The 27,673-nt window shown below is 56.2% G+C and overlaps 1 protein-coding gene across 1 annotated transcript; it reads left to right on the forward strand.

Moving 5' to 3' along the window:
• The first annotated feature begins 371 nt into the window (after nucleotides 1-371).
• E2F2 (E2F transcription factor 2) lies at nucleotides 372-25,357 on the forward strand. The gene is made up of 7 exons (XM_054011503.1): nucleotides 372-1,320; nucleotides 17,782-17,887; nucleotides 18,553-18,772; nucleotides 20,027-20,185; nucleotides 20,924-21,038; nucleotides 23,955-24,111; nucleotides 25,135-25,357. Exons 1-7 carry the CDS (start codon nucleotides 1,030-1,032, stop codon nucleotides 25,347-25,349), a joined length of 1,263 nt encoding a protein of 420 aa, XP_053867478.1. The 5' UTR covers nucleotides 372-1,029; the 3' UTR covers nucleotides 25,350-25,357.
• Nucleotides 25,358-27,673: the final 2,316 nt, after the last annotated feature.

The following is a 27,673-nucleotide window of genomic DNA, read 5'->3' on the forward strand; positions in this document are numbered from 1 at the left end:
GGGGAGGGGAGGGATGGCTGCAGACGGTCCCTAGTTCTCTGTTTGCATGGACACGCCCCTTCCCGCCACTGCCACGCCCACTCGGCGCGTCGGGAGGGGGAGAGCCCGAGGCGGAGCCAGCCCCCGGGAGAAAGGCGCGCGCTGTGCGCGGCCCCTTTAAGACCCGCCCGCCCCGCCTCTTTCCTCGCCGAATGTATCGAATCCGGTGGGCGGGGCCCCGGCCCGCGTTGCCGCGACCAATCAGAGCGCGGCCTTTTCCGCGGGAGATCCGAATTTCGCGGCACGTCGTTTGGCGCTTAAAAAAAAAAAAAAAAAAAAAAAAAAAAACCCGAGGAGCGAGCGGAGCCGCGGGAGAAAGGGAAAGAGAAAGAACCGGGGCCGCTCCGCAGCCATCGCCCCCGCTCCAATCCGGCCCCATCCCGGCCCCGGCTCGCTGCAGCCCCGCCGGGAGGCAGCCACCAGCATTGCAAGGGGGAGCCGCTCCCTGCGAGCCAGTGGCGGGGCCTCGGCCGGATCCAGGGCCCGGGCTGGGGGCGCAGCTCCCCCGGGCTTGATGCTGCTCCACCCCCCCGCGCTGGGGGCCTCGGGACCAGGAGCCGCCAAAGCAGCGATTTAGGGGGGTGATTTTATTATTCCCTTTTCAAAATGCACCACGCTTGGGTGGGAGTCGATTCCCACTCTGGGAGCTGAGAGTCACCAGCCCCGGCAATCACCTGCACGTTACCAGGCTTGGGGGCAGTGAACGGGCGTTTGAGTGCTGCAAAGCCCCGGTCCCCTTGAGACAACCAGTAACTTCGACCTGTGTGTGTTGGTTTCAAAATAGCCAGCTGCAAATTCGGGCCGGTCAGCTACAGGATCTTCCACGAAGAAAGGAGGGGGCTAGACTGGGGCTGGCTTAGTGATTTCCTCCCCCCAATGCAGTCTTGCAAAAATTCCAGCTTGATTTTTTTCCCCAAGACAGCCTCAGACTGGAAACTGGGGGCCATTCACTGATCCTGCATGCTACGCCCTGTTTTAAATGGCTGAACAATGCTGAGAGTCAAGGGAGTGTCTTCAGCCCCAGAAAGGGGGGGCTGCGCCATTGCCGGCCTCCCCCAGCAACAGCAGCAAAAGAAAGTCATGCCTGTGATGAGCTCTGCAGACTTGGTGACTTCCAGCCTCAGCAGCCCCCAGATGCACTCCATCCCGGCCAGCTATTTCACGCAGCTGTACCCGCAGAGTGTGGCGGCTGCCCCCGCATCCAGGGGCAGCTGTCTCTACGCTACCCCTCATGGACCTGAAATCAAAACCATCCGATCCGCCTCTGCAGGAAGGCTGCCGGTAAAGTGTCTGACCCCTGTGCGCCCTTGTGCTTTCCCCCTGTCTGTCTGCCCTTTTCCAACCTGCTGTGTGTTGGGTCTGGTGTCACTTGGATGTAGCAGAGTCTGAATCCAGGTGAAATGTGTGATTCGATAATATCCTGGCAATGTGCTCTGATGCCACTGTGAGGGGGGACATTATTCAAACCAAACACTAGCTAGTGTATTGAGGATTGGGGTGTCTTTAATATGCAAAATGTTAATGGCTTGGTACTAGACCATAAGTCCCAGCACAGTGGCTCAGGCGTTTCTCAACTTCCCTTCGACTCCAGTTTACCCCCCACAAAAAGCTGCTGTCCTCTTCCTCTTTTCTGTTCTTGCAAATAGCTGTTACTGCCCATCAGAAACTCCAGCCCTGAGAGCTGAGGCTGTAGAAAATCTCTTGCATTAAGGAGATGAATCCTACATCACACGGCTTCCTGCAGAGTGCCTTTTGCCATCTGTTCCCTAGGCTCTGACCCAAAATCAGTGAGTGTCTTTCCACTGACTTCAGTGGAGGTGAGCTCGCTTCGGGGCAGGGCCCTTGCTCTGCCGTTGGCCAGTGGAGCCCTGTACAGAACTCCACTAAGTTGAACAGGACTCTGTGGAGACAAGATCCGAGCCTAGGATTGTAGTGGGGTGAAGTCAGTAGTGGGGTGTAACTTCCTTTTTTGTGTGTGTGTGGGGAGACTGAATTTGAATAGGATTCCATATTAATAGCAGGGATGCCCTGAAATATGACAGCTTAGGAAATCTGCAGGAGAGGGACCGTAAGGATTTGGACATTAACTGGACAAGAAAGACATGTGGAGGGAGGAACAACTGAGTTTGCTGGTGCCCTGCTACCGCACTGCTGTGCTAGGGTCAAAATCTGTCTAAAGGGCAGATCCAACCTTCGTAACTAGTGTTCTTAACCTATAGATCTTAAAGCGCTTTGTAAGAGTGTGTGTGTGTGTGTGTGTGTGTGTGAGAGAGAGAAATATTATTATACCCATTTCACAGAGAGAAACTGAGGCACGGAGAGGTGATATGACTTGTTTGAAGTTGCACAGTCAGCAAAGCTGGGAATAGAACCCAGGAGTCCTGATTCAAGTCCTCACTTGATCACATTGCCTCCATGAGTCACATGGGGATGTATAAATAAGGCCTAGAGACTCGTCTTACTTCTCCATGATGGTGGGATGTGGTGGAGGAAAAGGGTTACGGTTTGCTTTTTTTGAAGCATGTGATAGTGGCTTCTGTCAGAGTCAGGATATTGGACTATGGACCACTGGTCTGATGCGGTACGGCCTGTAGGAATTTAAAGTGCTTGTGCCCCCTGTGATGAGCGAAGCTATATATGAGAGCCCTGCCATCACAGGGCTACGTGGATTGCACTGTAAACCAAAAGCAGGGAAAGCTCTGGTGGTCGAGCTGCCATTGCTCAGGGCCAGATCCTAGAGGCACTGAGTGTCTTTGGCCCTGGCTGACCTGGGAAGAGTCAAGGGCATTGAGTGGCTGTGGTATCCTGGCCCTGCAGGTTTATCATTCACTTCCTCCGTGCTCCCCAGGCTCTGGCTCTGTGAAAGCAGAGCTCAGACGCTGGGTAGGGCAGGCAGTTTTAACCAGCTTTGCCTCCCCTTCTGTAGGCCCCTGCCGAGTGTCTTTGCCAGCTGTGCTAATTGGCAGAGAGGGCTGGCGTGTAACTGCTGCTTCTGAGGCAGGCCTGGGAGCGATTCCCTCTCTCCCTGCCTGTCTGGGCTGCTGCAGCGACCCCTGGGCTGCTGATGCCTCCTGACAGGTGCGGGCTCTGCCACGTTCCTCACTGAAGGCAGCCCGCGAGCGTGTCTCTTGGTTTCCCTTTCTCCACTTGATCCATAACGTTCCTGCTCTGCTCGGGCAGTGGACGCTGATCTGGCTCAGGACCCATTCTCTGCACAGCCCCCGTGCCTGCAGGCCCCAGCGGGCTCCAGTACCACCTGGCTCCAGTACCACCTGTCTCGTCGTCTTCGCTGCCTGTGTCCGGCTGCGTTTTTATTCAGCTGCAGAGCGGAACGTGAAATGTCTCCCCCGATGCCTCGTGTAGCTTCGAGGGCTGTTGTGTGCAGCGAGAGAGACCCAGGCTGCTAAAACCCTTCCTTGGGCTGAAGGCAGAGCATAGCCTTCGCAGAGATGGCTTTACAGCCACCCGCTAAGGGCCTGATCCTGCAACCTATGTGTGGGTCAACAGGGTTCCATGCAGGTGCAGGGTCTACCCGCACCAAACCACGTGCATGACAGTGGCCTAAAGAACAAATTTTCCTTCCAGAACACCCCACCCCCCCACCCCACCTGTTCCCCTGAGGATTTTAAAGCTCTTTACCAACTCCCAGTGATGAAGACCCACAATAGTCATGTAAGCCCTGGGCTGTTGTCCCTTTGTGGCAGATGGGCAGGAGCCGGGGTATGGAGAGGGCAAGTGACTTGGCCTAGGCCATGTTGTCAGTCGGTGGCAGAGGTGGGAAGTGATCCCTAAAGGCTGACTGGCTGCTCTGACCACTGGACTATACTGCCTCTTGTTAATCAAAGCATGCTTGGAGCCCGTCGAAACATCACATGACACCCCTGGCTAATCGGCCATAGCTTCCTTGCAGTGAGGTCACAGTGCTATGAAAGAGAGAGATTGAGCCCTGGAATGGTCTAAGTAAGACTGTTAGTGCTAAAGCCCTAAATCAGCTGTTATGCCCTCTCCCCACCCCCTGCCCTGTAGACAGCCTCCTAAGGACTCCTTTTTTCTGGCACTGTGGAAGGTGCTGGCCTTCTAATGGTTAATACCTCCTATTTTAGAGGAGAAACATTAGGCAATGAGCTGGTGGGTGGACAATCTGCGTGGAAATCGAAGCAGAACAGGAGGGTTTGATGCTCTGCATCCCTTGTGCATTTATTCCCCCTCTCGGTGGGACCCCACTGTTCCCAAAGGTCTCTTGCTTCCCCCCCTCTGCTGTTTTTTTCCATGCTTTAACTCCCCCCTTCCTTGGGGTCACGGCCTTGCAGTGCAGCCATCTGGCCTGGGGAAGGGGGTGTCTCCTGGCTGTAGAAGCAGGAGGAGGAAAAAAGGCCTTCATGGGCTTTCTCCCCCACACTGACCCATGAGCGTCTCCAAAAGGGGCATTTGCCTCCGGGGCATCAGGCTGCCTGGCCAATCCGTGCCGAATCCCCCCGCCTGCCTTCTCGTTCCTTGCTGCCATGTCAATTTCCGTGGGCGCCATCCTGCTGTCACATGGGTGCTGCTGACGGAGTCCTTGCTAAAACGTCCCCTTTCGCAAGATCAGGCTGTAGTCCCCTCTACCTTGCTCCAGTCCCTGGGGAAATCCTGCATGGGTCTCCCACGGGCAAGCTCATGTTTCCGGCCAAACCTGAGGGTGCCGAGCAGGGCAGCCAGCCCTTGGATTTTGTCTCTTGGCGGTAGTTCAGCAGGCAAGAGGAGGAGGGGTGGTCCGGTGGGTATGATGCTAGCCGGCAAGTTCGGAGACTTTGGTTCAATCTCTGACTTGGCCCTGGTTCCCTGTGTCACTCTGGGCATGTCACTCAAGGTATGGGGTGGTTCCCAGCTCAAGGAGACCTGCTCACGCTAACCCTGATGGAGCCTGTGCGCTACAAACCGCGTCGCTGCAGCAGTGCGAGCAGCGAACTGCCCAGCGTGGGATCCTGTCCAAGATGCCAGGCGCATACTCCGAGCCGCCGGCCCTTCCGGCTGCTACGCTAAATTTGTACACTAGCTTGATCAGAGCTAGCACAGGTATTCCTCCTTGGGCTGGGAATCTCACCCCCGGCTCGAAGTGTAGACATTCCTTTAGTCCAGACGTGGGCAAACTACGGCCTGCGGGCCATATCCGGCCCGCGGGACCGTCCTGCCCGGCTGGGGAGTCTAGTCCCCGGTCCCTTCCCCGTAGCCACGCAGGCCGTGCTCTGGGCAGCGTGGGGAGCGCAGCTGGCTCTGGACGGGTGTCGTGGCTGCGAGCTCCTGCTGCTGGTAAGGGGATGGGGACCAGGGGGGGTTGGGTAAGGGAGCGGGGAGTCCTGGGGGGCAGTCAGGGAGGAGGGGGCGGTTGGATGGGTTGGGAGTTCTGAGGGGGGCGGCAAGTGGGAGGGGGTGGATAGGGGGCGGGGGCCAGGCTGTTTGGGGAGGCACAGCCTTCCCTACCCGGCCCTCCATACAGTTGCGCAACCCCGATGTGGCCCTCGGGCCAAAAAGTTTGCCCACCCCTGCCTTAGGCTTGGTCTACACTAACCCCCCAAATCGAACTAAGGTACGCAACTTCAGCTACGTGAATAACGTAGCTGAAGTTCGGAGTACCTTAGTTCGATCTTACCTCGGTCCACACGCGGCAGGCAGGCTCCCCCGTCGACTCCGCGGTACTCCTCTCGTCTAGCTGGAGTACCGCAGTTGACGGCGAGCACTTCCGGGTTCGACTTATCGCGTCCAGACAAGACGCGATAAGTCGAACCCAGAACTTCGATTGCCAGCCGCCGAACTAGCGGCTGGGTATAGACGTACCCTTAGTCTCTCTCTGCCTCCGTCACCCCTGTGTAGCACCTCCCTTTTCCTTACAGGAGTTTGATGAGAGCATGTGGTGTATGACTCCTCTTGTAACAATCTGCCTTTGAACTCCAAGATGGAGGCAGGCAGGCAGATTCGGAGATTTTTAGGATCAGTTGCATGTAATGGACAAACTGGCTGGGTAGCGCTCTCTCGGGAACCTTTCTGAGTTTGAGTCCTGTTCAGCACCAAGACTCTAGAAGAAGGTCAGGATGTATTCTTTAAACAAATGCATCCGTGCCTCTCTGCATGTTTTTCATGGCTTTTTTTTTGCCCATTGTGACGGGTTGGATCACAGAAACCCCCTTGGGAGCTGCCACCCAATGTGCAAAGACTACCCCTGCTTCTGTTTTCCCTGCCAGCTCAGGACTCCAGCTCCCTGTCTTGCTGAGCCAGACACTCCCGTCTGGCTCCAGACACAGACCCAGGGTCTGAATCACTTGTCCCAAAGCTGCAAGTTTACCTGAAAACAGCTCGCAGTAGCGTGCTTGTCTTTAGCACTCAGATGCCCAACTCCCAATGGGGTCTAAACCCAGATAAATCCGTTTTGCCCTGCATAAAGTTTATGCAGGGCAAACTCATAAATTGTTCGCCCTCTATAACACTGATAGAGAGATATGCACAGTTGTTTGCTCCCCCAGGTATTAATACATACTCTGAGTGAATTACTAAATAGAAAGTGATTTTATTAAATACAGACAGTAGGATTTAAGTGGTTCAAAGTAGTAACAGACAGAACAAAGTAAGTCACCAAGCAAAATAAAATAAAATGCGCGAATCTATGCCTAATCAAACTGAATACAGATAATTTCCTCACCAGTTCCAGAGTGCTCCCTTTTACAGGCTAATCTCCTTTTAGCCTGGGTCCAGCAATCACTCACACCCCCTGCAGTTACTGTCCTTTGTTTCAGTCTCCTTCAAGTATCCTGGGGGGGGTGGAGAGGCTCCTTCTTTAGCCAGCTGAAGACAAAATGGAGGGGTCTCCCACAGGTTTAAATAGACTCTCTCTTGTGGGTGGAGACCCCCCTCCTCCCTCCTTTGCCAAGTCCAGCTCCAGGATGGAGTTTTGGAGTCACCTGGGCAAGTCACATGCCCCTGCATGACTCAGTCTTTGCAGGCCGATGCCATTGTCCACATGGCATCTTGCATGTCTCCAGGAAGACTTCTCATGTGGATTGGAGCATTCCAAGATGCATTGTTCCCTAAGTGTCTCCTGATCAGGTACTTAACCTGGCGAATTCCTTCCTAAAGAAGCTGACCAAATGCCTCACAAAGCTTACTTACAAGTTTCAGAGTAACAGCCGTGTTAGTCTGTATCCGCAAAAAGAAGAACAGGAGTACTTGTGGCACCTTAGAGACTAACAAATTTATTAGAGCATAAGCTTTCGTGGACTACAGCCCACTTCTTCGGATGCATATAGAATGGAACATATAATGAGGAGATATATATACACACATACAGAGAGCATAAACAGGTGGGAGTTGTCTTACTAACTCTGAGAGGCCAATTAATTAAGAGAAAAAGAAAAAAAACTTTTGAAGTGATAATCAAGCTAGCCAAGTACAGACAGTGTGATAAGAAGTGTGAGAGTACTCTGTATGTGTGTATATATATCTCCTCATTATATGTTCCATTCTATATGCATCCGAAGAAGTGGGCTGTAGTCCACGAAAGCTTATGCTCTAATAAATTTGTTAGTCTCTAAGGTGCCACAAGTACTCCTGTTCTTCTTAAAGCTTACTTAGAAATCAAGCAAGCATACCGCCCATATTCTTAACCTCGAGTAGAAAATGATATATATGTACAAATTGGATGAATAGATATAATAGACCAGAACCTTTACGGAGATATGTTACATGGTACAGGCAGCACAAAACATATTCCAGCTATGTCATCCATACATTTATAAGCACCCCCTCCCCATAAAGCCTTATAGGGTACACTGTCACACCCATCATCCTTGTTTCACGTGTCCTTCCAGACCTGTGGGTGAGCATAATGGGATTCTGGTAGGTTTGGAAGCATCGACCTCAAAGGAATTCCAGTGTCGCTTCCCTTCTGCCTATTAAAATTCTTGTCTTGACTCTTCTCTGTGGCTCCCCGAATCTCGTGGTTCGTCCCAGGCTTCTCTTGAGATGGCTGATTCAGAAACCTGGGAGTGCAGAGTCCACAGGAGAAGCTGTTTGGATTTGAACTTGAAACGCTGACCAGCTTTGTTCTTTGTACAAAGGGCAATTGGCGTGATGAGTGTGCGGGGTGGTGGGTAGGAGCACAACCCTATGGATTTCCTCCTATAAGGCTGATGTTGCTTTCTCCAATTGGCCAAGGAATTGGAACATGACCTGTTAAGTGCCACACCTGTAAATACCTATGAGACAGGTAGTGTGGGCATCGGTATTCAGCTACCTGTTTGAAGTGCTGGTCTGGTTGCTTCCTGGGTCTTGCAACAGAGAGGGCTTCTAAGGGGCAATGTGGAAGGCTTGTAAATTAATCACAGGTGGTCTAGGGATGCCTGGGTTCTGTTCCTGACTTTGTGACCAAGGGCAAATCTCTTTGAGCTAGTCCTCGGTTTTCCCATCTTTAAAATGCTGAATTCTGTAATGTTCATAATGTGCTTTGAGATCCTCCAGGTGCTGGAGTCGGGCTGTCGTGTGGGGAGATGGAGAGCCTCTTGCGTGTGCTGCGGTCACGTCTCCAGCTTCGCTAGCTTTGCTGAGCTCGGTGCATCGCAAAGAGCTGCCTCTGTTTGCCAGGCTGCTGGGTGTGGCCCGTGGGTGCATTGCTTGGCCAGCGGGTGGTGATATGGCCATGACTCCATTAGCTGAATTGGGGGCGGTGGGGGAAGGAGGTTCTCTCCCCATTGGCTTTACTTCCATGGCTGAACCCATGAGGGTCCCATCGGGGACTCTGGGTGGGTTGGTACAGCCCTGCAGAATGGGTGCTAACGGGCTCAGGAAGGTATACCTCCTCCCCACTCAATATCCAGCAAGACACAAACAGGCATGGGGGGGGGGAGGGAGGCAGTCCTGTCCTGCTCTGTGGGATCTGTCGCTGGTGGACTCAAGACCAGACCAGAAGAGCAGTGGTCTGTTCTAGCTTTGCAAATCTTCTCTTTGCAAAGTCAAGATCAAAGGTCAGGAGGGAAAGGCCCTGGCTTTGCCTAAACTGGGCTTATATAAAGGGTAAAGCCAGCACAGGGCTCTGTTCCCTCCCTTCCAGCCTCCCTAGGCTTAGGGGCACCTGCTAAAGACCCCTCTGCCTGGGCCTCCTTTAATCTCGCGTGGCACTGTCTGGGTCCTGGGGCTGTTGCTGATGGATGCCAGGGAAGGTGCTAAACACCAGGGTCTCCCCAGCCCAGGACACTGCAGCCTTGTGCTGTAGTTAGGGTTGGGTGGGTCACAGTCTCTCGCTGGGGTTTTGGCCCCATGCTCTTTAAGGGAGGGGTTGGCATCAGTGTTTGCTGGCTGGGCTGGGCCATGGCCGGCTAACATGGCTTCAGACTTGTTGGCCTGTGTCCTAATGGGGCTTTTCTATCATGTTCGGCTAATTTGGTTGGGGGAGGGATGACCCCTCTTCTTGCCTCGAGCCAGGCTCCGCGGCGGGGCACGGAACTGGGCTTCTGACTGTGCAATGGGGTTGGGGGTGTCCTGGGGGCAGGGGTTTGAATGTTCAGCTGGGAATCCCCCCCCCCCCCGTTGCATGGAGGGAGAATTTTAAGCCCCGGCCACTGGGGCTCCATCCCTTGGGCTTGAGCCAAGCTTTGCCCCTTGATGGGGCAGGGAGCGTAGAGCTGGTTTTGCTCTGAGGACTTTAAACATGGCTGGGGGTGAGTGGCGCCAGGCTCCCGGGCGCTGATCCAGGAAAGGCTCTGGCTTCTCTTCCAGCGTGTCTCTGTGACTCACGGGCGGGGCCCAAGGAGTGTGTGAGATTGCTGGAGAGTTGTGGTGAATGAGCATGGGGAGGGGGGGAAATCCCTACCCTGTTGTGCTAGCCCAGGTTTCTCAGCTGATCCTCTTTACCTGGGGCTGCCGCAGATGCGGTCCTGGGCTAGAATTCTGGGCATGCTTCCGCTGCACCCTAAACCCCCTTCCCCACCCTGCTGGAGCAGAGAGCCGAAGGCCGGATCAGCGCCAGGGTGGAGCAGCGAGTTCGAGTCACTCTTGCATGCAGCTGACTGCTGGTCAATTGCTGCCCCAGGAGTAGAGTCTGGGAGGAAACTCTTCTGTGGGCCAGAGACACCAGTCATGGATCTGCTGCCAGCGCGGAGGGAGGTTCACGGTACCGGTCAGGCCAGCATCCGAGCTGATCAACACCCAGAGCATTAGCCGGGCCCCACCCACAATGGGCAGAGCCTGCCTTGTCTGGGCAGAGCCCTGCTGCGCCCAGCCCCCGGGGGGGCCAACAAACTGCATAGCCCAGGCCAAACCAGAGACCGGGCAGCAAACCCCAGCACCTTGTGATCTTGTGACCTAGCTGCACCTGTCTGTCCACAGACGGGACCTCAGTCCAACTGGGGCCTTTCGCCAGCCCTCAGTTATTGTCACGCTGCTGCTACCACGATCCTTCCTCTTGGGTCACAGCTGGGTGCCCCGACATGCCCTGCGAGCCTGGCAGTGCTGCTGCTGTCTGTCCTGCTGTGGCGGTTCTGACGGCCCCTCCCGCGTGGGCTGTTTTCGTCCCTTCTAGCCCTTGCTCCCTGGGCAGGGAGGGTCCGAACTCGCATCTGACCTCTGGTGCAGGTGTATTTGGCTCGTCTTTCATTTCATTGCCGCTCTCTCTCTCTCTCTCTCTCTCTTGCCTCCATCATTCGCCCAGGTGCGGCTGTTGCTTTTCCCTGGAGGAAAGAGCTGAGCAAGGCCACTGAAGATGGCTTTTTCTGGTGAATGCCTCTACTGACCCCTCCAGGATTGGTGGGGGCGAGGGGGGTGGGGTGGAAGGCTGCAGCATGCAGGGAGAACCCTCCCTGGATTTCCAGGAGGGCAGGGGGGGATTGGAAGAGGCGTCGGTCTTCCCTTTTATGCACAGGCTCGCTGCCAGCTTTCCCTCCCTGGTGTGTGCGTAGAGGGTGTGCGCTCTGGAGCTGCGGGCTGTGGGACTCTGTGATAACCCAGAGGCATGGTTCCCACGCCCTGCGGTGGAGGGTGTGGGGTGAGGGCAGGCCTCGGAGCTGCCCAGACGGGCCTGGCGAGCCCAGCCCCGTGCTGCTGAGACGAAGCGCCCCCGGAAATAAAGGGCAAAGGCGCCGGGGCTGCAGTGGGTGCAGACACTGCCTTTATAGGTGTTTCCCCATCTCCTACCCTCCTCTTGCTTCTGGGCCTGGGTGGGGCAGGCTCCCATCCACCTGCATCCCATCCTTGCAGCCTTCTAGCCACTTCCTGCCAGGCTGTGACGTTCCCCTCCCTCAGCTGCGTGGAGCTCTGCGGCTTGTCCTGATGCCCCCGCCCCCCATGAAGCTGGCAAGGAGCAGCCGGGTTGAGAGGCGTTGGAGGATGCAGGCTTCCTATGCTGGTTTCTCTTCAGAGCAGTGTGGCCTAGTGCCTAGAGCACTGGACTGGGATTCATGGGACCTGGTGTCTTTCCCCAGCTGTGCCACTGGCCTGCTGGGTAACCTTGGGTAAGTCGCGTCATCAACCGGTGCCTCGGTTTCCCCATCTGCAAAATGCGGGAGAGTGACGCTGCCCTCCTTTGGTAAAGCACTTGGCGATCTAGAGAAGAGCCGGGTATTATAATTATTAAATGCCCCTCAGCAGAAATACAGGGGGGGGTTGAGGAAGTTTCCCCAGGCATCCTCTCCATCCCCCTTCTCCTCCCAAATTCCTGTGGCCTGGAAGCCAGGCTGCTGAGCAGAAGCAGTGTCCGGGACGGACGGGGGCTGGAGTCTGGGGCACAATGGGGCCCTTGGGCTTTTCTCTTTTTGATTCTTCCAGTGTTCACCCTGCTGCTGGTGCCCCCACCCCGGAGCCCCAGCCTAGCTGCTCCCCACCCTCTGTGCCATGGCTGTGTAGGAGTATGAGCAGGGGCTGGCCAGCTGTTGTGTGGCTAATCCAGCCCCTGCTGGGGAGGGGAGACTGTGCCAGCGCCGGCCCAGGCCAGCAGCTGGCAGGAGATCTGCCCTGGGCTTCCCTTTGTCCTTTCCCACCATCTCCACAACCCTGGGGCTTCTCAAGCATCCCTCAGTTACCACACGCTCGGCCTGGGGAAGGCAGGCGATGACTGTCGCCCTCCTACCCCAACACAAAGGTTGGCAGGGAGGGTGCGACCCCCGCCCCCCAGGCCGAATGGGAGGCACTGTAAACCCTACTCTGTTCCGATCACCTGCCCCCAAATGTGGGACAGCAGGGACTGCAAATCCGCCTCCTCTCTGTCCCCTTCCCTGCCATTTGGAAAAAAGCAGCGCTCCCCACATGCTCGCTCTCAGCCCGGCAGGCTGGGGTGGGGGGAACACTTGACCCAGAGACCTGGGGACTTGCTCACTAGCAGAGAAACCATCTATTTGCTCCTGTTCTTCCTGGACTGGAGCGCCTGCCTTTCGAAGCTTTTCAGGAGCTGGGCGATAGCTCCCAGCCCAGCTCTTAGCTCCCAGTTCAGTTGCACCCTCGGACCTGGCGGGCCCCCAAATGCTCTGTGCGTTGCGGTGTCTACTGGGGAGGGCTTCACCCAGTGCTGAAATGCAGCCACTTCTGGGGTGGACTGTGACAGCTGTGTAACAGGGCTGGTCAGGCAGCAGAATGCAGGGAGAGGGCCTAAGGAGGGGGAACGTCGTTCCCGGAGTGTGGATTTGGGCAGGGCCCCTGGCCAAAGGATCTTTGCTGGTACCCACTGCCTCAGCCAAAGGGTGGGCCCCCTTCCAGCCGCACAGCGTCCCCCAGCGGCATTGGGTAGGTGCAGTACTGCCATGGGGACAGCGCCCCCTACTGCATCTCTGATACCACCTCTGCAGCAGCGAGATTGCCCTGGGGTGTCTCCGTTCCACGTCTTAACCAGTCCCCAATCCTGCAAGATCTTTCTAGAGGCCAGGGTGCAGCGCTGGTGTATCGCCAGCGGGATTCGTTCGTCCGCGTGCCCTGGATGGGGCGCGACAGATCTCCTCCGTTCTCGGGAGCTCCATTGGTCCGCTGTAGTGCTGAGTCGCGTCTGCCTTCTGCAGTCGCTTCACGGGGGCTCTAGTTGCGGGAGGATGCAGGTATGCAGCCAGGAACGGGCCTGGCCCAAGGCAAAGGGGTGTCAGGACAGTGCCTCGGGGAGCAGAAGCGGATTCTGAGCTCCTCCCATCATATCTCATCTGGGAGCCTTTTTGCAGTGTGGCTAGGACCCCGAACTGGGATTTGAGAGTCTTTGGGACTATTTCCAGCTCTGCCACTGGCCTGCAAGGTGACCTTGGGCAAGTCACTTTTCCCCTCCTCCGTGCCTCAGTTTCCCCATCTGGAAAATGGTGCTAGTGATACTGACCTCTTTTGTAAAGTGCTTTGAGATCTGTTGATGAGCCGTGCAAGATATGAGCTGGGGGTTACCATCTGAATGTACCCTGTGCTCTCCCCTTCCCAGTCATCCAGGCTGGTCCCAGAACTCCCTTTCTTGGGGGTAGGGGCGAGGCAGCGTCCCAGCTGGCATCTTTAGCGCAGGGGAAGTGTGTCTAGACAGGGAGGGAGGGAATTTAGCCCTTTCTTGACCTTGAGAGTCCCTGGCATGGGCCCCTCCTCACATCACTTGGAAACCAGTTGTGGAGCGGTATCCGGAACTCCCAAGCCTCTTCTGCACAGTGCAGCCGAACATCCAGAGGAGGGCGCTGTGGGGTGGCCTGGGGGCGGGCGTGGCCCGTGGCCTATCACAGGGGGCCGTGATGCCACCAGTGCATTGGTAGCTCTGCGGTGGTGACGGACTTTAAGGAGGCATCTCTGGGCGAGGGAGACGCAAAGGGGACTGTGGCCTCCTCCCCAGGCGCTGCTGTTAGTGAAAAGTAAGCACCTGACCGGCTCCCAAAATCCTCCTTCCCGACACCTGGTGCATTGGCACAGGGGGCTGGCCCTGCTGGCAGCCGGGCCGCTCCCTGCCTGGCCACGCCAGCCATGCACTGTCACAGCCACCTGTTGCTGGCCCTCGCTAACTAATTTGTTGCCAACAGATGCCCTGTGGGCAGAGGGGAGGGGGAGAAACCAAGAAGATCCCCCCTCCCCCTCCCCCACCGCTGTCTCTGGTTTCCGGGCCTAAATGGGGGGCAGCCTGGCGGAGCAGATGTGCTTGTGGTATTATTACTTTGGCAGGTGTTTCCCATGTGCTTGGGTTTAACCATTCGGCTGCCAGGGGCTTCTGTGGGTAGAGCTCGACTGGGGGGGTCAGGGTGAGACTGCGGAAGCATCGCCCACAGGAACGAAGGGCCGTCCCAGACCACCACGCCGAGGGCTGGACCCGTTTCTATGATCTGCCTTCTCTGATATAATGGCAGAGCTGCATGGACGTAGAACTGCTTCCCTCCCGTCCTGCCCCCAAAAAGGACAGCCTGGCAAGAACGCTCCACGTGCAGTTCTCCCCGGGGAGAGGGTGAACCGCCCGTGACTGACGTTATGTTGCTTAATGCATGACTAGAAGGTGCTCCAATACTAGAGGCATGAAAAGCTGTGCAGGGACATAAGTAGAACAGACTGGCCTGAGAACCACTCGTGCAGAAAAGAGGGGATGGGCATTCAGGGGGATCCCTCTTCCCATGGCTTTCTGATCGGCTGCTCCAACGCTCCTGAGGTATGGTTCTGTTAACCGCTCAATTGCTGTGTTTGGGGATTGGGACCTTCCCCAGTGTGGGCTCGATCCAGCAGACTTCGTGTGCCGTTCCTCTCTCTACTCATCTCGGTTTCCTCCCCTTGTCTGGCGCCAGCCTCCTTCATGAGCCCGTCACGCTGTCTTGCCCCGGCTGGTTCAAGAGCCTTCTCCTCTGCAGCTCCTGCCCTCTGAAGCAGCCTCCCTGCCGTCACCTCTCAGATCTTGTCTCGACAAATCTCTCTCCGGCACGGCTTCGCTTCCCTCTCCCTCGGCATCTATCTGAGCTGGGCTGAACCGGCTACCAATTCCCTGATCAGAACTTGCCACTGGATATTTTCGTTACTGATGCAAAACTTGAACGGAGCCTTGTGTGTCGGCTCAGATGAGGCGGGGACATTTCGCTGATGGCTGATGTCAGCACGGTCCAACCCAAGCCCAACTTTGACACCTACCCTGGAGCCTAAGGCTAGTCATGGTCCAGACCCAAAGAGCCCTCGCTTGATCCATCTCTAGTTGTTTCTCTCTGTAGAGTTTTGGGGGAGGGGAAAAGACGCACCGTGTCTGGAAGATGCTGCGCTGGGAACAAATAGCTCCTAGAGAATAAGGAACCCAGTAGAGCTTTGTTCAAAGCTGGGTTTTCACCTATTGCAGGTGTGTGTGATCGCTAAGAGATGGAGAGGGGGGATGGTGTTATCATAGAATCTCAGGGCTGGAAGGGACCTCAGGAGGTCATCTAGTCCAACCCCCTGCTCAAAGCAGGACCAATCCCCAATTATTTTTTTTTGCCCCAGATCCCTAAGTGGCCTCCTCAAGGATTGAACTCACAACCCTGGGTTTAGCAGGCCAATGCTCAAACCACTGAGCTATCCCGTGTTGTCTGTCTCTTGCTTCTTACACCCTTCTGTGGCCGTTCCTGGTGGGAGCGGAGCTGGTGTGTGGTTCCAGATATGACTGAGCAGTGTTGGTGTGATCTCAGGCAAGGCGTTTCACAGCGTGGGGCTGGAAGTGGCCCTCCCCCAAGGCCCAAGAGGCACAGTGGGGGTCTCCCGGTTGGGTTGCCCCAGGCTAGCTCGGGGGCTCACGGATGGTGAGGCTGTCTCTGAGGACCAGGCTCCTGGCAATGAATGGGGAGCTGGTGGAGTCGCTGGAGGGCTCGTATGACGTGCTCCTGTCGACCTCTAGCTTCAGCGCACTGGGTGTGTTGTAGCAGCCTCGCAGGGACCCGGGATGAAGGTGTGGATGGTGGATCACAGCGTCCGGTCCCCTCGCCAGCTGGCAGCGCGGGAGCCCTGCCCACTAACACTACCTGCTGCCTTGATTGCATGGTGTCCGTATCCTGACAACTGCTAGCCCGGCCTTCCCTGGGTGCGGACTGTGCCAGCTGCTCTCTGGGCATCAGGGGAGGGAGCTTTCCCCATCTTCCTTCTTTCTGGTTTGGCGCGGTGCCCGGCAATACGGCTCCAAGGGTCTGCCACCCGGCCTGGAGGAGCCGGTGCCAAAAGGGAAGCACTTGTGGGAATGGCAGGCAGCGCCCGAGCCAGCCTCCAGTGCCGCTCAGGAAGTGGGCAGGAAGCGATCTGGCAGCTGCTGGGAGCCGGCCGCCCGGCCTTGCCATGTGCTGCTTCCCCTTCCCAACCCGCCGGGGGTCGCTCGCCCCTTCTGTTGTGCAATTGGAAGGGTTCAGGGTGGGCCCCCAAGCTCCTCATGGGACAGGGCAATGCCCCCAGCGAGCCCCTCTGCCCCCACCCGGGGCTGAGCTGCAGCCGGTTCCCAGAATCCGCTGTTGTAACCGGACACGTCTCACGCAAGCGCTTTCCTGTGGCCGGGCTCTCTGATAGCGCGCTCAGCGCCAGGGAAAGGCCTCTGGGCACGGAGCAGCGGCCGGGCTCAGATCAGTGCACTCAGCCCTGCCCTGGGGCTTCAGAGCTAGAGACCGGGCCCATCAGTTCTCTGCGTCTGCCAGCAGCAGGGCCCAATCCTGATGGAGGCTCAGTGACATGGATGCCCGGGCTTCAGTGTGTGGGACTGTGACCCAGCAGTGAATGCCCCATAGGCCGCGGAGCAGCCGTCCATGGTAACTCCCTGAGGCCGCTCCCAGAGGGCTGCGTGTGCTGGGTTTGTACCAGGGCCCCAAACAGCGCCAGGCTTGGCCCAGCTCTGAGCTGGGGGATGAGCTCCTGGTTCATGGCAGGCGGTGGGGGTTGTGGCTGGCTCAGCAGGGCTGGAGGCTGCTTACTGCAGGTGTTGGGTTAAGCAGGGTGCCCGGGGGGGCTGGGCTGGCGTTCCCAGAAAGCATTAAAAGACAATCTGGACGCCTATTCCTGGGACTATCCCAACCTGGGGCTGGATCCAGTTGTGTTGAAAGCGTCTGTTCTAATCAGCCCCCCCCGGGGGTGGGGGAGAAGCAAGGTTGGGCTGTCTCCTTCCAAGGTACATGTACCCCTCCAGGCTTCTGCACTGGCAACTGGCTTAACATCCCTACCGATCTGACCTCAAAGGCAGCTCCAGCTCCCCATATCCCGGCCGCCGGTGCCAAGGACCTGGCAGGATCGGGCCCCTGTTGCTCCGCAGAGAGGCTGGGCCGTGATGGAGTTCCTGGTGGGAGGGGGGAAGGGAGCTGCAGGGATCTGACCCGGTGGGGTAACCGCTCCCTGGGGATTTGAGCCCCCCTGGTGCAGCTGCGCTGATACAATCCCCTGGTGTTCCCAGGACAGCCCTGCTCCAAGCTGTGATTTGCACAGGTGCAGTTTCCACCTGTTTGGAGCCAGGCTCCATACGCTAGAGACCAACACGAGCACTGGACACCCCGGGCTGCAGCTGCGACAAACCCCTGCTGTAGACCGGGCCCGAGTTCTGGTTACGATTTCATTTATTTGCTTTACAATAGCGGCAGCCAAGATCAGGGCCTCGTTGCGCTAGGCGCTGTACAAAGGCTCCCTGCCCCAGAGAGCTTACAGTCCTCGATTCCGAGGCCAGAAGGGACCAGTGTGATCAAAGGGTGATAGATGAGACGACGGTGGGCCTTGGTCGTGGGTGCTGTGTGGGCCTCCAGAGGGCAAAATGGGGTCGTGGGTGTTACTGTTGGTGGTCCGTCTCTTGAACTAACTGGAATTCTCTCTCCTGCCCATCAGGCCAAAAGGAAGCTGGATCTGGAAGGGACTGGCCAGCCGGGCATCCCAGAATTCCGGACACCCAAGGGGAAGGGCAGGACAGTCACTCGAATCCCCAGCCCCAAAAGTAAGTGGTGCTGAGCTGGTGGGATGTGAGGGAGGGGAGATGTATGCCTGTGTGGGGGGCTCCCATGCAAAGGACCTGCATTGCCCCACTTTCTGAAGCAGCTGGGTCCTGGAGACGTTTCTCACCAGGAAAGTGCTGTGTAGTGACGCTGGGATATTCCACACAGGGCTGGGGGAAGCCAGCCCTGTAGGGGTGGGGCTGCCATGTGGCCTTCAGGCAGCCGAGTGTGCGTTGTAGTTAGGAACAGTCCGTGCCGTCCTCCTGTGGGGAAGGACAGGCTTGGAGCGAACAGGCACCCATGAGCATCTGCTTCCAGTATACCCCCACCCGGCTTAGTGCTGCCATAAATACAGGAGCACCTGTGACTGACCCTGCTTGGACCCGCCGTGGGGTTTGAACCCAGGCCCGTCGGCACTGAAAGCATGAGCCTCCGCTGCTTGAGCTAAAGGGGAGGGACCCAGCCTCCCTCTGCGCTAGGCTGTTGAAACCCATTGCAGGCTGCAATCCCGGCAGCCCCCGTGGGTGGAGCCCTGCGTGCCTCTAGCCAGCAGCTGTTGAATCTTGAATCAGCCTGGCCCGTTCTCTGGGCGGCGTTGTGACTTTTCTCGGCTCCTCTCCCCGGCTCAGCCCACCTGACCCGTCTCCTCTCTCCCCGCCCATGACAGCTCCCAAGTCGCCCGGGGAGAAGACACGGTACGACACCTCCCTGGGGTTGCTGACCAAGAAGTTTATCCACCTGCTGAGCGAGTCGGAGGACGGGGTGCTGGACCTGAACCGGGCGGCCGAGGTGCTGGAGGTGCAGAAGCGCCGGATCTACGACATCACCAACGTGCTGGAGGGGATTCAGCTCATCCGGAAGAAATCTAAGAACAACATCCAGTGGATGTAAGGGGCTCTGTGCGGAGGGGGCAGAGATCCGGGTTCCCAGCAGGGCTCCGGGGCTGGGACCGGCTATGCTGGGACCGTCTGCTCTAAAGGGCCTTGTTTGTTCAAGTGCAGAGTCTTGTCTGGGGGTGGAGTGACCTTCCCTGCGTCTATCCGGGGGGCTTGCAGGGATCTGGGTCTTTGTCCCCAAGCCAGCGCAGGAAGGAGTATGAGTTAAGATCCAGGGTCAAACACGGTCCCAACTCGGCTGGTTTCTAACCGGTTTGGCCCGGGAGTCTGGATGGGAAGGGCCTCCATGAGAACAGAGTTTAAACCCAGCACCGTAGGCGAGACCAGAACGTAGCTCTTCCAATGATGGGACACGACCCCATTTGAGCTGTCTGGCTGAACAGTCCTGAAATAGCTTGCCAGCCCTGCTCCCACGCCAGCCTGGATCAGGTGGTAGGACAGAGCAGAGTTTGGACTCTTATCACACCTTAAGCACAATGGTCTTGTTCTCTCCCCACTTGCCCCCCCACCCTCCCCCCACACACTACCACAAAGGAGAATACAGGGAATACTTTTACATGATCCATAAGGTAACCTGTGGAACTCCCCACCACAAGATCACACTGAGGTCAATAGCTCAGCAGGGTCCAAGGCCACCGGCTGTTACAAACCCTGATGCTTCCGGGTACGAGCAAAGCACTGGCTGCCTGGGGTTAGGAGACACTTCCCCTGTGGCACGCCACTCTAATTGTCCACTGTAGGATTCTTGCACCGCGCTCTGTTGCGTCAGCTGCTGGCTGTTGTCAGAGACGTGTGGTGAGCTGGCAGGAGTACGGGATCTCCTCCAATGGAGATTCCTATGTTCCCAGCCTTGCTGGCAGCGAGTGGGGCACGTGTGCCAGGTTATTTTACGATGGAATGAACATAGTTGGAAGCAGCTGTCACCGAATCCAGTTTGCAGAGACGGGCCCAAGCTCCCCCCAGCGTGGCTCTGTCTTTGAACGGTTCTGAATTCCTGGCTCGGGCGGGGGCTCTGCTTTCAGGCCGATCTCTAGCCCTTCTCGTTGCCTTTCACAGAGCCGTTTAGCTGCAAGTATTTACGATGCTGCCTTGCAGAGCGCTCGGAGCTGCGCATCTTGTGAAAGCGACATGCTCCCTCGCAGGAGACCTTGTGCTGTCCCTGCTGAGGCGGGTGATGCTGTCGCCCTACCCCCAGTGCGCTGCTTTCCACTGATCCTCAGTGGCCGGCTCTGCTTGTCTTCCCAGGGGCACAGGAATTTTCGAGGATACCTCTGTGACGGTGAAGCAGCAGTCCCTGCGCCAAGAGCTGGCCGAGCTGGCCAAGACCGAGAGAACGTTGGATGAGCGCATCCAGGACTGCACCCTCCAGCTGAAGCACCTGACAGAGGACGAAACTAACCAGAGATATCCTTCATGGGGAGGCAAAGGGTTACGGAGGAAGGGGGTTGCGGGGTGTCTCTGCATCATGAGCCAACCCAGTCTGAAAATGACCTTCAGAGGGATATTGGGTCTGAGGGAGGATCTAGGGTGAGGGCTGAGCAGCCTGGAGGGAGGAGCCGAGGAGCAGCCCAACCTGGGGGAGAGATTTGGGCTGAACTCCTGCCTCATTGTTGATAAAGCCGCCATCCGTGTCGTCTGTCGTTACCCCCCCCACACTCCACCCCCGGGTGGGGGCTGAGTTTTGACAGGTCAGCATGTGGGCTCTGTTTCAGAGCAGTCTGGGGAAAGCGCCTGCTCCCAGTGGGCCTTGCCTTCCTGTCTGAGCAGAGTTTGGCTTGGATTCTGTCTCCTCTCCTCTGCCAGCGAGCCCCACGGCTTGGGTTCTGCAGCCAAGAAAGCTTTACCTCCAGCAGCTGTCTTATCCAGGGCCTTTCCCAGCTGTGCTGCCCCTGGGGGGACGGAGCAGACGTGGAGGTGGCCGCATGCCAATCCTCACAGGCCCAGGACTCTGGGATTGGCTCAGTAACAAACGGAGCCAGCGGCGTTCTTGGAGCCATGGGCTGATGGCCTGGCACCAGCCTGTGGACTTGGAGCTGGGAGCTGGGGAGGGTCCGGCACATGAGGTCTGCAGAGAACCGACTGTTGTCATTTGTGGGCTGAGAAGATTGTCTGTGGTCGGTATTTCCTTAATTCCACCCCCACGTTAGCATATGTCACCTACCAGGACATCCGCGCCATCAGCAACTTCCAGGAGCAGACGGTGATAGCGGTCAAGGCCCCCCCGGAAACCAAGCTGGAGGTGCCGGACTTCAATGAGGTGAGTGCACCGGAGGAGGGCTCTGCGTGCAGGGAAAGCCCACCCTCCTGGCCCGCAGCGGAGACCCCAGCGGAGCTCCGTACCCCGTTGTGTGAGACTAGAGGAGCCTAGATAGGAAGGGCAACTATCCCCATTTTACAGCTGGGGAAACTGAGGCCCAGCGAGATACAGCAACTTCCCCAAGATCACACAGGAAATCAGTGTCTGGGAGTTGACCTCAGATCTCCTGAGTCTCACCCTGGTGCCTTAGCCCCAGGACCACTGAATTCTAAGCATGTCCCGTGGGGCTAGGGGGACCACCTGAGGAGCCAGCCTTGGCTCAGCTGCCCCTTAACATAGGTGCCCAGAGGGGCTAGAACTGCCTGCTTGGCAGGGAGAACATAAGAACGGCCAGACTGGGTCAGACCGAAGGTCCATCTAACCCAGTATCCTGTCTTCCAACAGTGGCCCATGCCAGGTGCCCCAGAGGGAATGAACAGAACAGGGAATCATCAAGTGATCCATCCCCTGTCGCCCATTCCCAGCTTCTGGCAAACAGAGGCTAGGGACACCATCCCTGCCCATCCTGGCTAATAGCCATTGATGGACCTATCCTCCATGAATTTATCTAGTTCTTTTTTGAACCCTGTTATAGTCTTGGCCTTCACAACATCCTCCTCCTTTTGTTTGTTTTAAACCTGCTGCCTATTAATTTTATTTGGTGACCCAGAGTTCTTGTGCTATGAGGAGGAGTAAATGACACTTCCTTATTTACTGTCTCCGCACCAGTCATGATTTTATAGACCTCTATCTAATCCCCCCTTAGTTGTCTCTTTTCCAAGCTGAAAAGTCCCAGTCTTATTAATTTCTCCTCATATTGCATCCGTTCCATATCCCTAATCATTTTTGTTGCCCTTTTCTGAACCTTTTCCAATTCCAATATATCTTTTTTGAGATGGGGCGACCACATCTGCACGCAATATTCAAGATGTGGGCGTACCATGGATTTATATAGAGGCAATATGATATTTTCTGTCCTATTATCTATCCCTTTCTTAATGATTCCCAACATTCTGTTCGCTTTTTTGATGCCGCTGCACATTGAGTGGATGGTTTCAGAGAACTATCCACAATGACTCCAAGATCTCTCTCTTGAGTGGTAACAGCTAATTCAGACCCCATCATTTTACATGTATAGTTGGGATTATGTTTCCAGTGTGCAATACTTTGCATTTATCAACTCTGAATTTCATTTGCCATTTTGTTGCCCAGTCACCCAGTTTTGAGAGATCCTTTTGTAGCTCTTCACAGTCTGCCTGGGACTTAACTATCTTGAGCAGTTTTGTATCATGTGCAAATTTTGCCACCTCACTGTTTACCCCTTTTTCTAGATCATTTATGAATATTGTATGTTGAATAGGACTGGTCTCAGTACAGACCCCTGGGGGACACCACTATTTACCTCTCTCCATTTTGAAAACTGACCATTTATTCCTACCCTTTGTTTCCTATCTTTTAACCAGTTACCAATCCATGAGAGGACCTTCCCTCTTATCCCATGACAGTGTATTTTGCTTAAGAGCCTTTGGTGAGGGACCTTGTCAAAGGCTTTCTGAAAATCTAAGTACACTATATCCACTGGATCCTCCTTGTCCACATGCTTGTTGACCTGACCTCCTCTAGAATTCTAGTAGATTGGTGAGGCATGATTTCCCTTTACAAAAACCATGTTGACTCTTCCCCAACAAATTATGTTCATCTATGTGTCTGACAATTTTGTTCTTAGTTTCAACCAGTTTGCCCGGTACTGAAGTCAGGCTTACTGGCCTGGGTGAATACCATCTGGTCTTGGTGACTTATTAGTGTTTAGTTTATCAATTTGTTCCAAAACCTCCTCTAATGACACCTCCAATCTGGGACAGTTCCTTAGATTTGTCACCTAAAAAGAATGGCTCGGGTTTGGGAATCTCCCTCACCTCCTCAGCCATAAAGACCGATTCAAATAATTCATTTAGTTTCTCCGCAATGGCTTGATTGTCCTTGAGTTCTCCTTTAGCATCTCGATCGTCCAGTGGCCCCGCTGGTTGTTTAGCAGGCTTCCTGCTTCTGATGTATTTAAAAAAAAAAATTTGCTATTACTTTTTGAGTCTTTGGCTAGCTGTTCTTCAAATTTTTGTTTGGCCTTCCTAATTGTATTTTTACACTTCATTTGCCTGAGTTTATGCTCCTTTCTATTTTCCTCACTAGGATTTAACTTCTACTTTTGAAAGGAGGCCTTTTTCCCTCTCACAGCTTTTTACTTTGTTGTTTAGCCACAGTGGCTCTTTTGTGGTTCTCTTACGATGTTTTTTAATGTGGGGGATATGTTTAAGTTGAGCCTCTATTATGGTGTCTTTTAAAAGTTTCCATGCAGCTTGCAGGGATTTCACTTTTGGCGCTGTACCTTTTAATTTGTTTAACTAACCTCCTCATTTTTCTGTAGTCCCCCTTTCTGAAATTAAATGCTACCGTGTTGGGCTGCTGTGGTGTTTTCCCCGCCACAGGGATGTTAAATTTAATTCTATTATGGTCGCTATTAACAAGCGGTCCAGCGGTAGTCACCTCTTGGACCTGATCCTGGGCTCCACTTAGGACTAAATCGAGAACTGCCTCTCCTCTGGGGGGTTCCAGGACTAGCTGCTCCAAGAAGCAGTCATTTAAGGTGTCTCTCTGCATCCTGTCCTGAGGTGACTTTAGGGCTCACGGCACGGGGCTGGGAGCTCGGTTTCCCATGCACTTGTCTTTGCTTCTCCTCCACCCGCCCTGGAGGGCAAGGCCCTGCTGAGTCACCCTGGGAAGCCCCTTCTGCTGGCCAAGCTACCGGCTCGGTGCAGGGAGGGGTGGGAGAGGGGACCCCCTGTGTGATGGATCCCGCTGACCCCTCCCCTCTCCGGGCAGGAGAACGTGCAACTCCACCTGAAGAGCACCAACGGCCCCATCGAGGTGTACCTGTGCCCCGAGGAGATCCTGGAGTTCAGCCCTGGCAAGGAGAGCAGCTTCCCCACCCCCTCCCTCCAGGACAGCAGCGATGGCACCGACCCCTCCCCAGGGAAAGGTAACGCCCGGCTGGGGCTGCAGGGATCTCTGCCCAGGCCCGGCCTCTCCTCCCCCCAGGCTGATGCTGGCGGGTTTAACTTTCTCTTTTGTGGCGGCCCCTGAGCTCTCGCCCGGGTGGCTGCCGTACCCGCCCCGGCCTCAGGCTCTGCGCCAAGATCCACCCCTCCAAGCCGCCAGGTCTGCTCATTGCCAAGCGGCCTTTGGCAAGGCCCTGCTTCCCGTCTGGCTTCCTGGAACCTTGGCTCGCCCTTTGCCACTTGCACAGACTGGGAGTGAGGGGCATTGGCAAAGCAGGGCGGGGTCTGGCTGGGGGCTCAGGGCTGGAATTGCAAGGGGGCTGCGGGTTGGGGTGGAGGGGCCTTGGCAGCGCTGTGCGTGGGGTGAGGATCCCAGGACTGGTATAATGGGGGGGCTGCGGGTTGGGGTGGAGGGGCATTGGCAGAGCTGTGGTTGGGGTGGGGCTCTCAGGACTGGTATAACGGGGGGGCTGCGGGTTGGAGTGGAGGGGCATTGGCAGAGCTGTGGGTGGGGTGGGGATCCCAGGATTAGAATAGCAGGGGGGCTGCGGGTTGGGATGGAGGGGCATTGGCAGAGCTGTGGGTGGGGTGAGGCTCTCAGGACTGGTATAATGGGGGGCTGCGGGTTGAGGTGGAGGGGCATTGGCAGAGCTGTGGGTGGGGTGAGGCTCTCAGGACTGGTATAACGGGGGGCTGCGGGTTGGGGTGGAGGGGCATTGGCAGAGCTGTGGGTGGGGTGGGGCTCCCCGTCTGGAACACCGGCAGATAATAACGAGCTGCAGGCTGGGTTTCAGGGGCATTAATAGGGTCGGGTGGCAGAATCCTACCCACTGCCTGCCCTCACCAGGCTCCTCCCATGCCGCTGGTGAATGGGGGGCTCGTGGGGCACCTGGCCCATGGTGCGAGGAGGTGCCGGGGGCTCTGCTGTGCCGGGGCAGGCTGCATGTACCTAGCTCCACCAAGCTCGTTTCAAGCTCTCCCTTCTGTCTCTCCGATTTCCCCAGCCGAGCCCCTGATGGAGGTGGAGGACGGGCTCCTGGACATGCCCCATCACCTGCTGCAGCAGACGGAGGACCAGCTGCCATACGGCGACCCCGCCCCCTTCGTCAGCTTCTCCCCGCCCCTCGACCAGGACGACTACCTGTGGGGGCTGGAGGGGGGGGAGGGAGTGAGCGACCTCTTCGAGGCCTATGACCTTGGTGACCTGCTGAAGAACTGAGCCGGCGAGGGGGCCCCTCTCCCTCCCCGCTATGGTGCTAACGGCCTTGCTGGAGTCCGGGGCTTTGACTTGAAGTGTGGACTCTGAGTTCCTCCCCTCCTGGCCACCAGAGCAGGGGCATGGAGACCTCCCGTGGGGCAGGACTTCCTCCTGATCTGCCCCACCCATGCGTGGTCTCCACAGCTCCTCCTCCACTCTTCGGGGCAGCTGGGGCCAGCACAGACTGGGCGTAGCAGTCAATGCAATACAAGACCCCAGAGGGCAACCTGGGGAGGAGTCTCCCACCACGTCTCCATAGAACCTGCTGCAGGAACGGAGCGCCTTCGCCCGTTTATCTTTTCCCCGCCCCACACACACGCCGGTAACACGTTCCTGGCCTGTCCAGGGATGCTGGGGCCGGGCAAGGAGCCCCTGGGAGACTGGGACTCTTGTCATGGAGAGTGAATCTTCGCATCCCGCCCCCGAAGCGACCTGTCTGCGGAACATGCAGGGCGGCTGTGTCTGGGGAGCAGAGGGGGAGTGGAACGCTCTGTGGTCTGCCAGGGGATTTGCGTGGCCGAGCAAGAGATCCCGTTCCCTGAAATCTGGGCAGGGGTGGGCACGTATGCGTCTGTGAATGAAGAAATCCTTAAGCTCCTGCAGCTGCTCGGGGGGCCCGTAGGGATCTGTGACGGCAGCGCAGCTGCGGGACACTTGTCTGTTTCGCTCTGCAGGGCCCGGGCGGCCCCTTTGGATCTGACCCAGGTGGGTCTTGCTTCCCCTCTCCCCTGAATGTTTTGCTTGGAGCGTATGGGGTCTGAGCCAACCCAGAAACGCCGAGTGAAACCCGTTTGTCATTGCAGCCGTCAGGTGGCTTTTGATGTGAAGAGTCAGCTGAGAGTCCCTCCTTAGGGCCATGGCCTCTAGGGGGACCTTACCAGGGACCTGCTCTGACATCTTGTAATGAAACTTGAAACAAGGCAAGTCCGGGGTGGAGGGCGTGGGGTGACAGGGACGCGTCCACCCACTCATCTGCGATGGGAGGGACTCCAACTGCATCTCCCCCTTCCCCTTCGACTGACCCTAGGCCCCACCCCCTTCTCTCCGTCCTCTCACTGAAATGACTGGCTGCCTTCGCTCTCAGAGGGTCACTTGGATCTTCTCCATCTAGATTGGTGCCAAGTGACCTGCTGTGAGCGTCACATGTATCCAGTCATTGGGCCGTTGTTCCCATGCGAGCCCCTGAGTCCAGGGTTACCCCAGATCCTCACTAATTGGATCAGCCCTTCTCTAAATTCATTGTTAGGTTAGCGTGGGATCCGTCTCGTCGAGTGGGAGAAGCCCCAAGTGCCACAGGCTGGGCTGGGTCCCCTAAGAGACCAACTGCCCCGCCCCTTCTCCTTCCATGGTAGATTCTGGGAACAGTGGATGAAATCTGGGATTGCCAAGGTAGCGTAAGAGAATTCTGAGTGCGCCGTGCCTTGTGAAAACCAAGCCGTTAACTTCCACTGTGCTTCCTGTGAGGTGGGACTAATACCCGCTTCCATGCCATGCTTTGGGATCCTCTGACGGACAGGGTCTTAGCGGTGAGATCTGGACCATTATCCATGGCGCTCGGTTTCCAGGATGTGCCCATAGCTTGCAGACCCACCCTGGTTCACCAATGTCGCCGTGCTGGTCGCTTATTGACTTGCTGCTTTCTGATTGGCTTGGCGCATATCATGCTTCAGCCAATCAGAGACCAATCATCTGCACACCGTGAAACATACACATTTTCAGCTGTATTTTAAACTTAAACCTGCTAGTCGGGCACTTAGTGTGAAAACTGTCAAACTTGGGTGCCTAGCGCTGCGCGCCTAAATGAATATTTAGGCAGCTAATGGTGGCTTGATTTTTTTTGTTTTTGTTTCAGATGTTGAGTGTGCCCCGCTCCCTCTTTGAAGTGAAAATCAAGCCACTCATAGGTGCCTAAAAATGTGGATTTGGGTGGCAAACCTGAGGTACCAGAGTTCAGAAATTTTGATCTAATCTTACTTTATTTTTACTCCTAGTGAGATTTTCAAAATCTGGCAAGGTGCTTATCTGCATTTTTAGGGACCTAAATACCTCTGAAAATTTGGCCTATAATAACTAGTGGCTCTGCCATGTAGCAACCTTGTTAGCCACAGATTCGTGTGTGTGTGTGTGTGTGTGTGTGTGTGGGTAAGGGGAAAGTAACTTTTTATTTCAATCTGTCCAAAATTCATCCCTCCCCCCCTCCAGAAAGGCTTGTTTGGATTTCCAGGTTTTCCATATTTGCAGAACAGCTGTTGGTCAACGGGGGGAGAATTTTGTCCTGTGCCATC

Source organism: Malaclemys terrapin, chromosome 22, assembly GCF_027887155.1.
Source record: "Malaclemys terrapin pileata isolate rMalTer1 chromosome 22, rMalTer1.hap1, whole genome shotgun sequence".
In the NCBI taxonomy this organism is placed as follows: domain Eukaryota; kingdom Metazoa; phylum Chordata; order Testudines; family Emydidae; genus Malaclemys; species Malaclemys terrapin.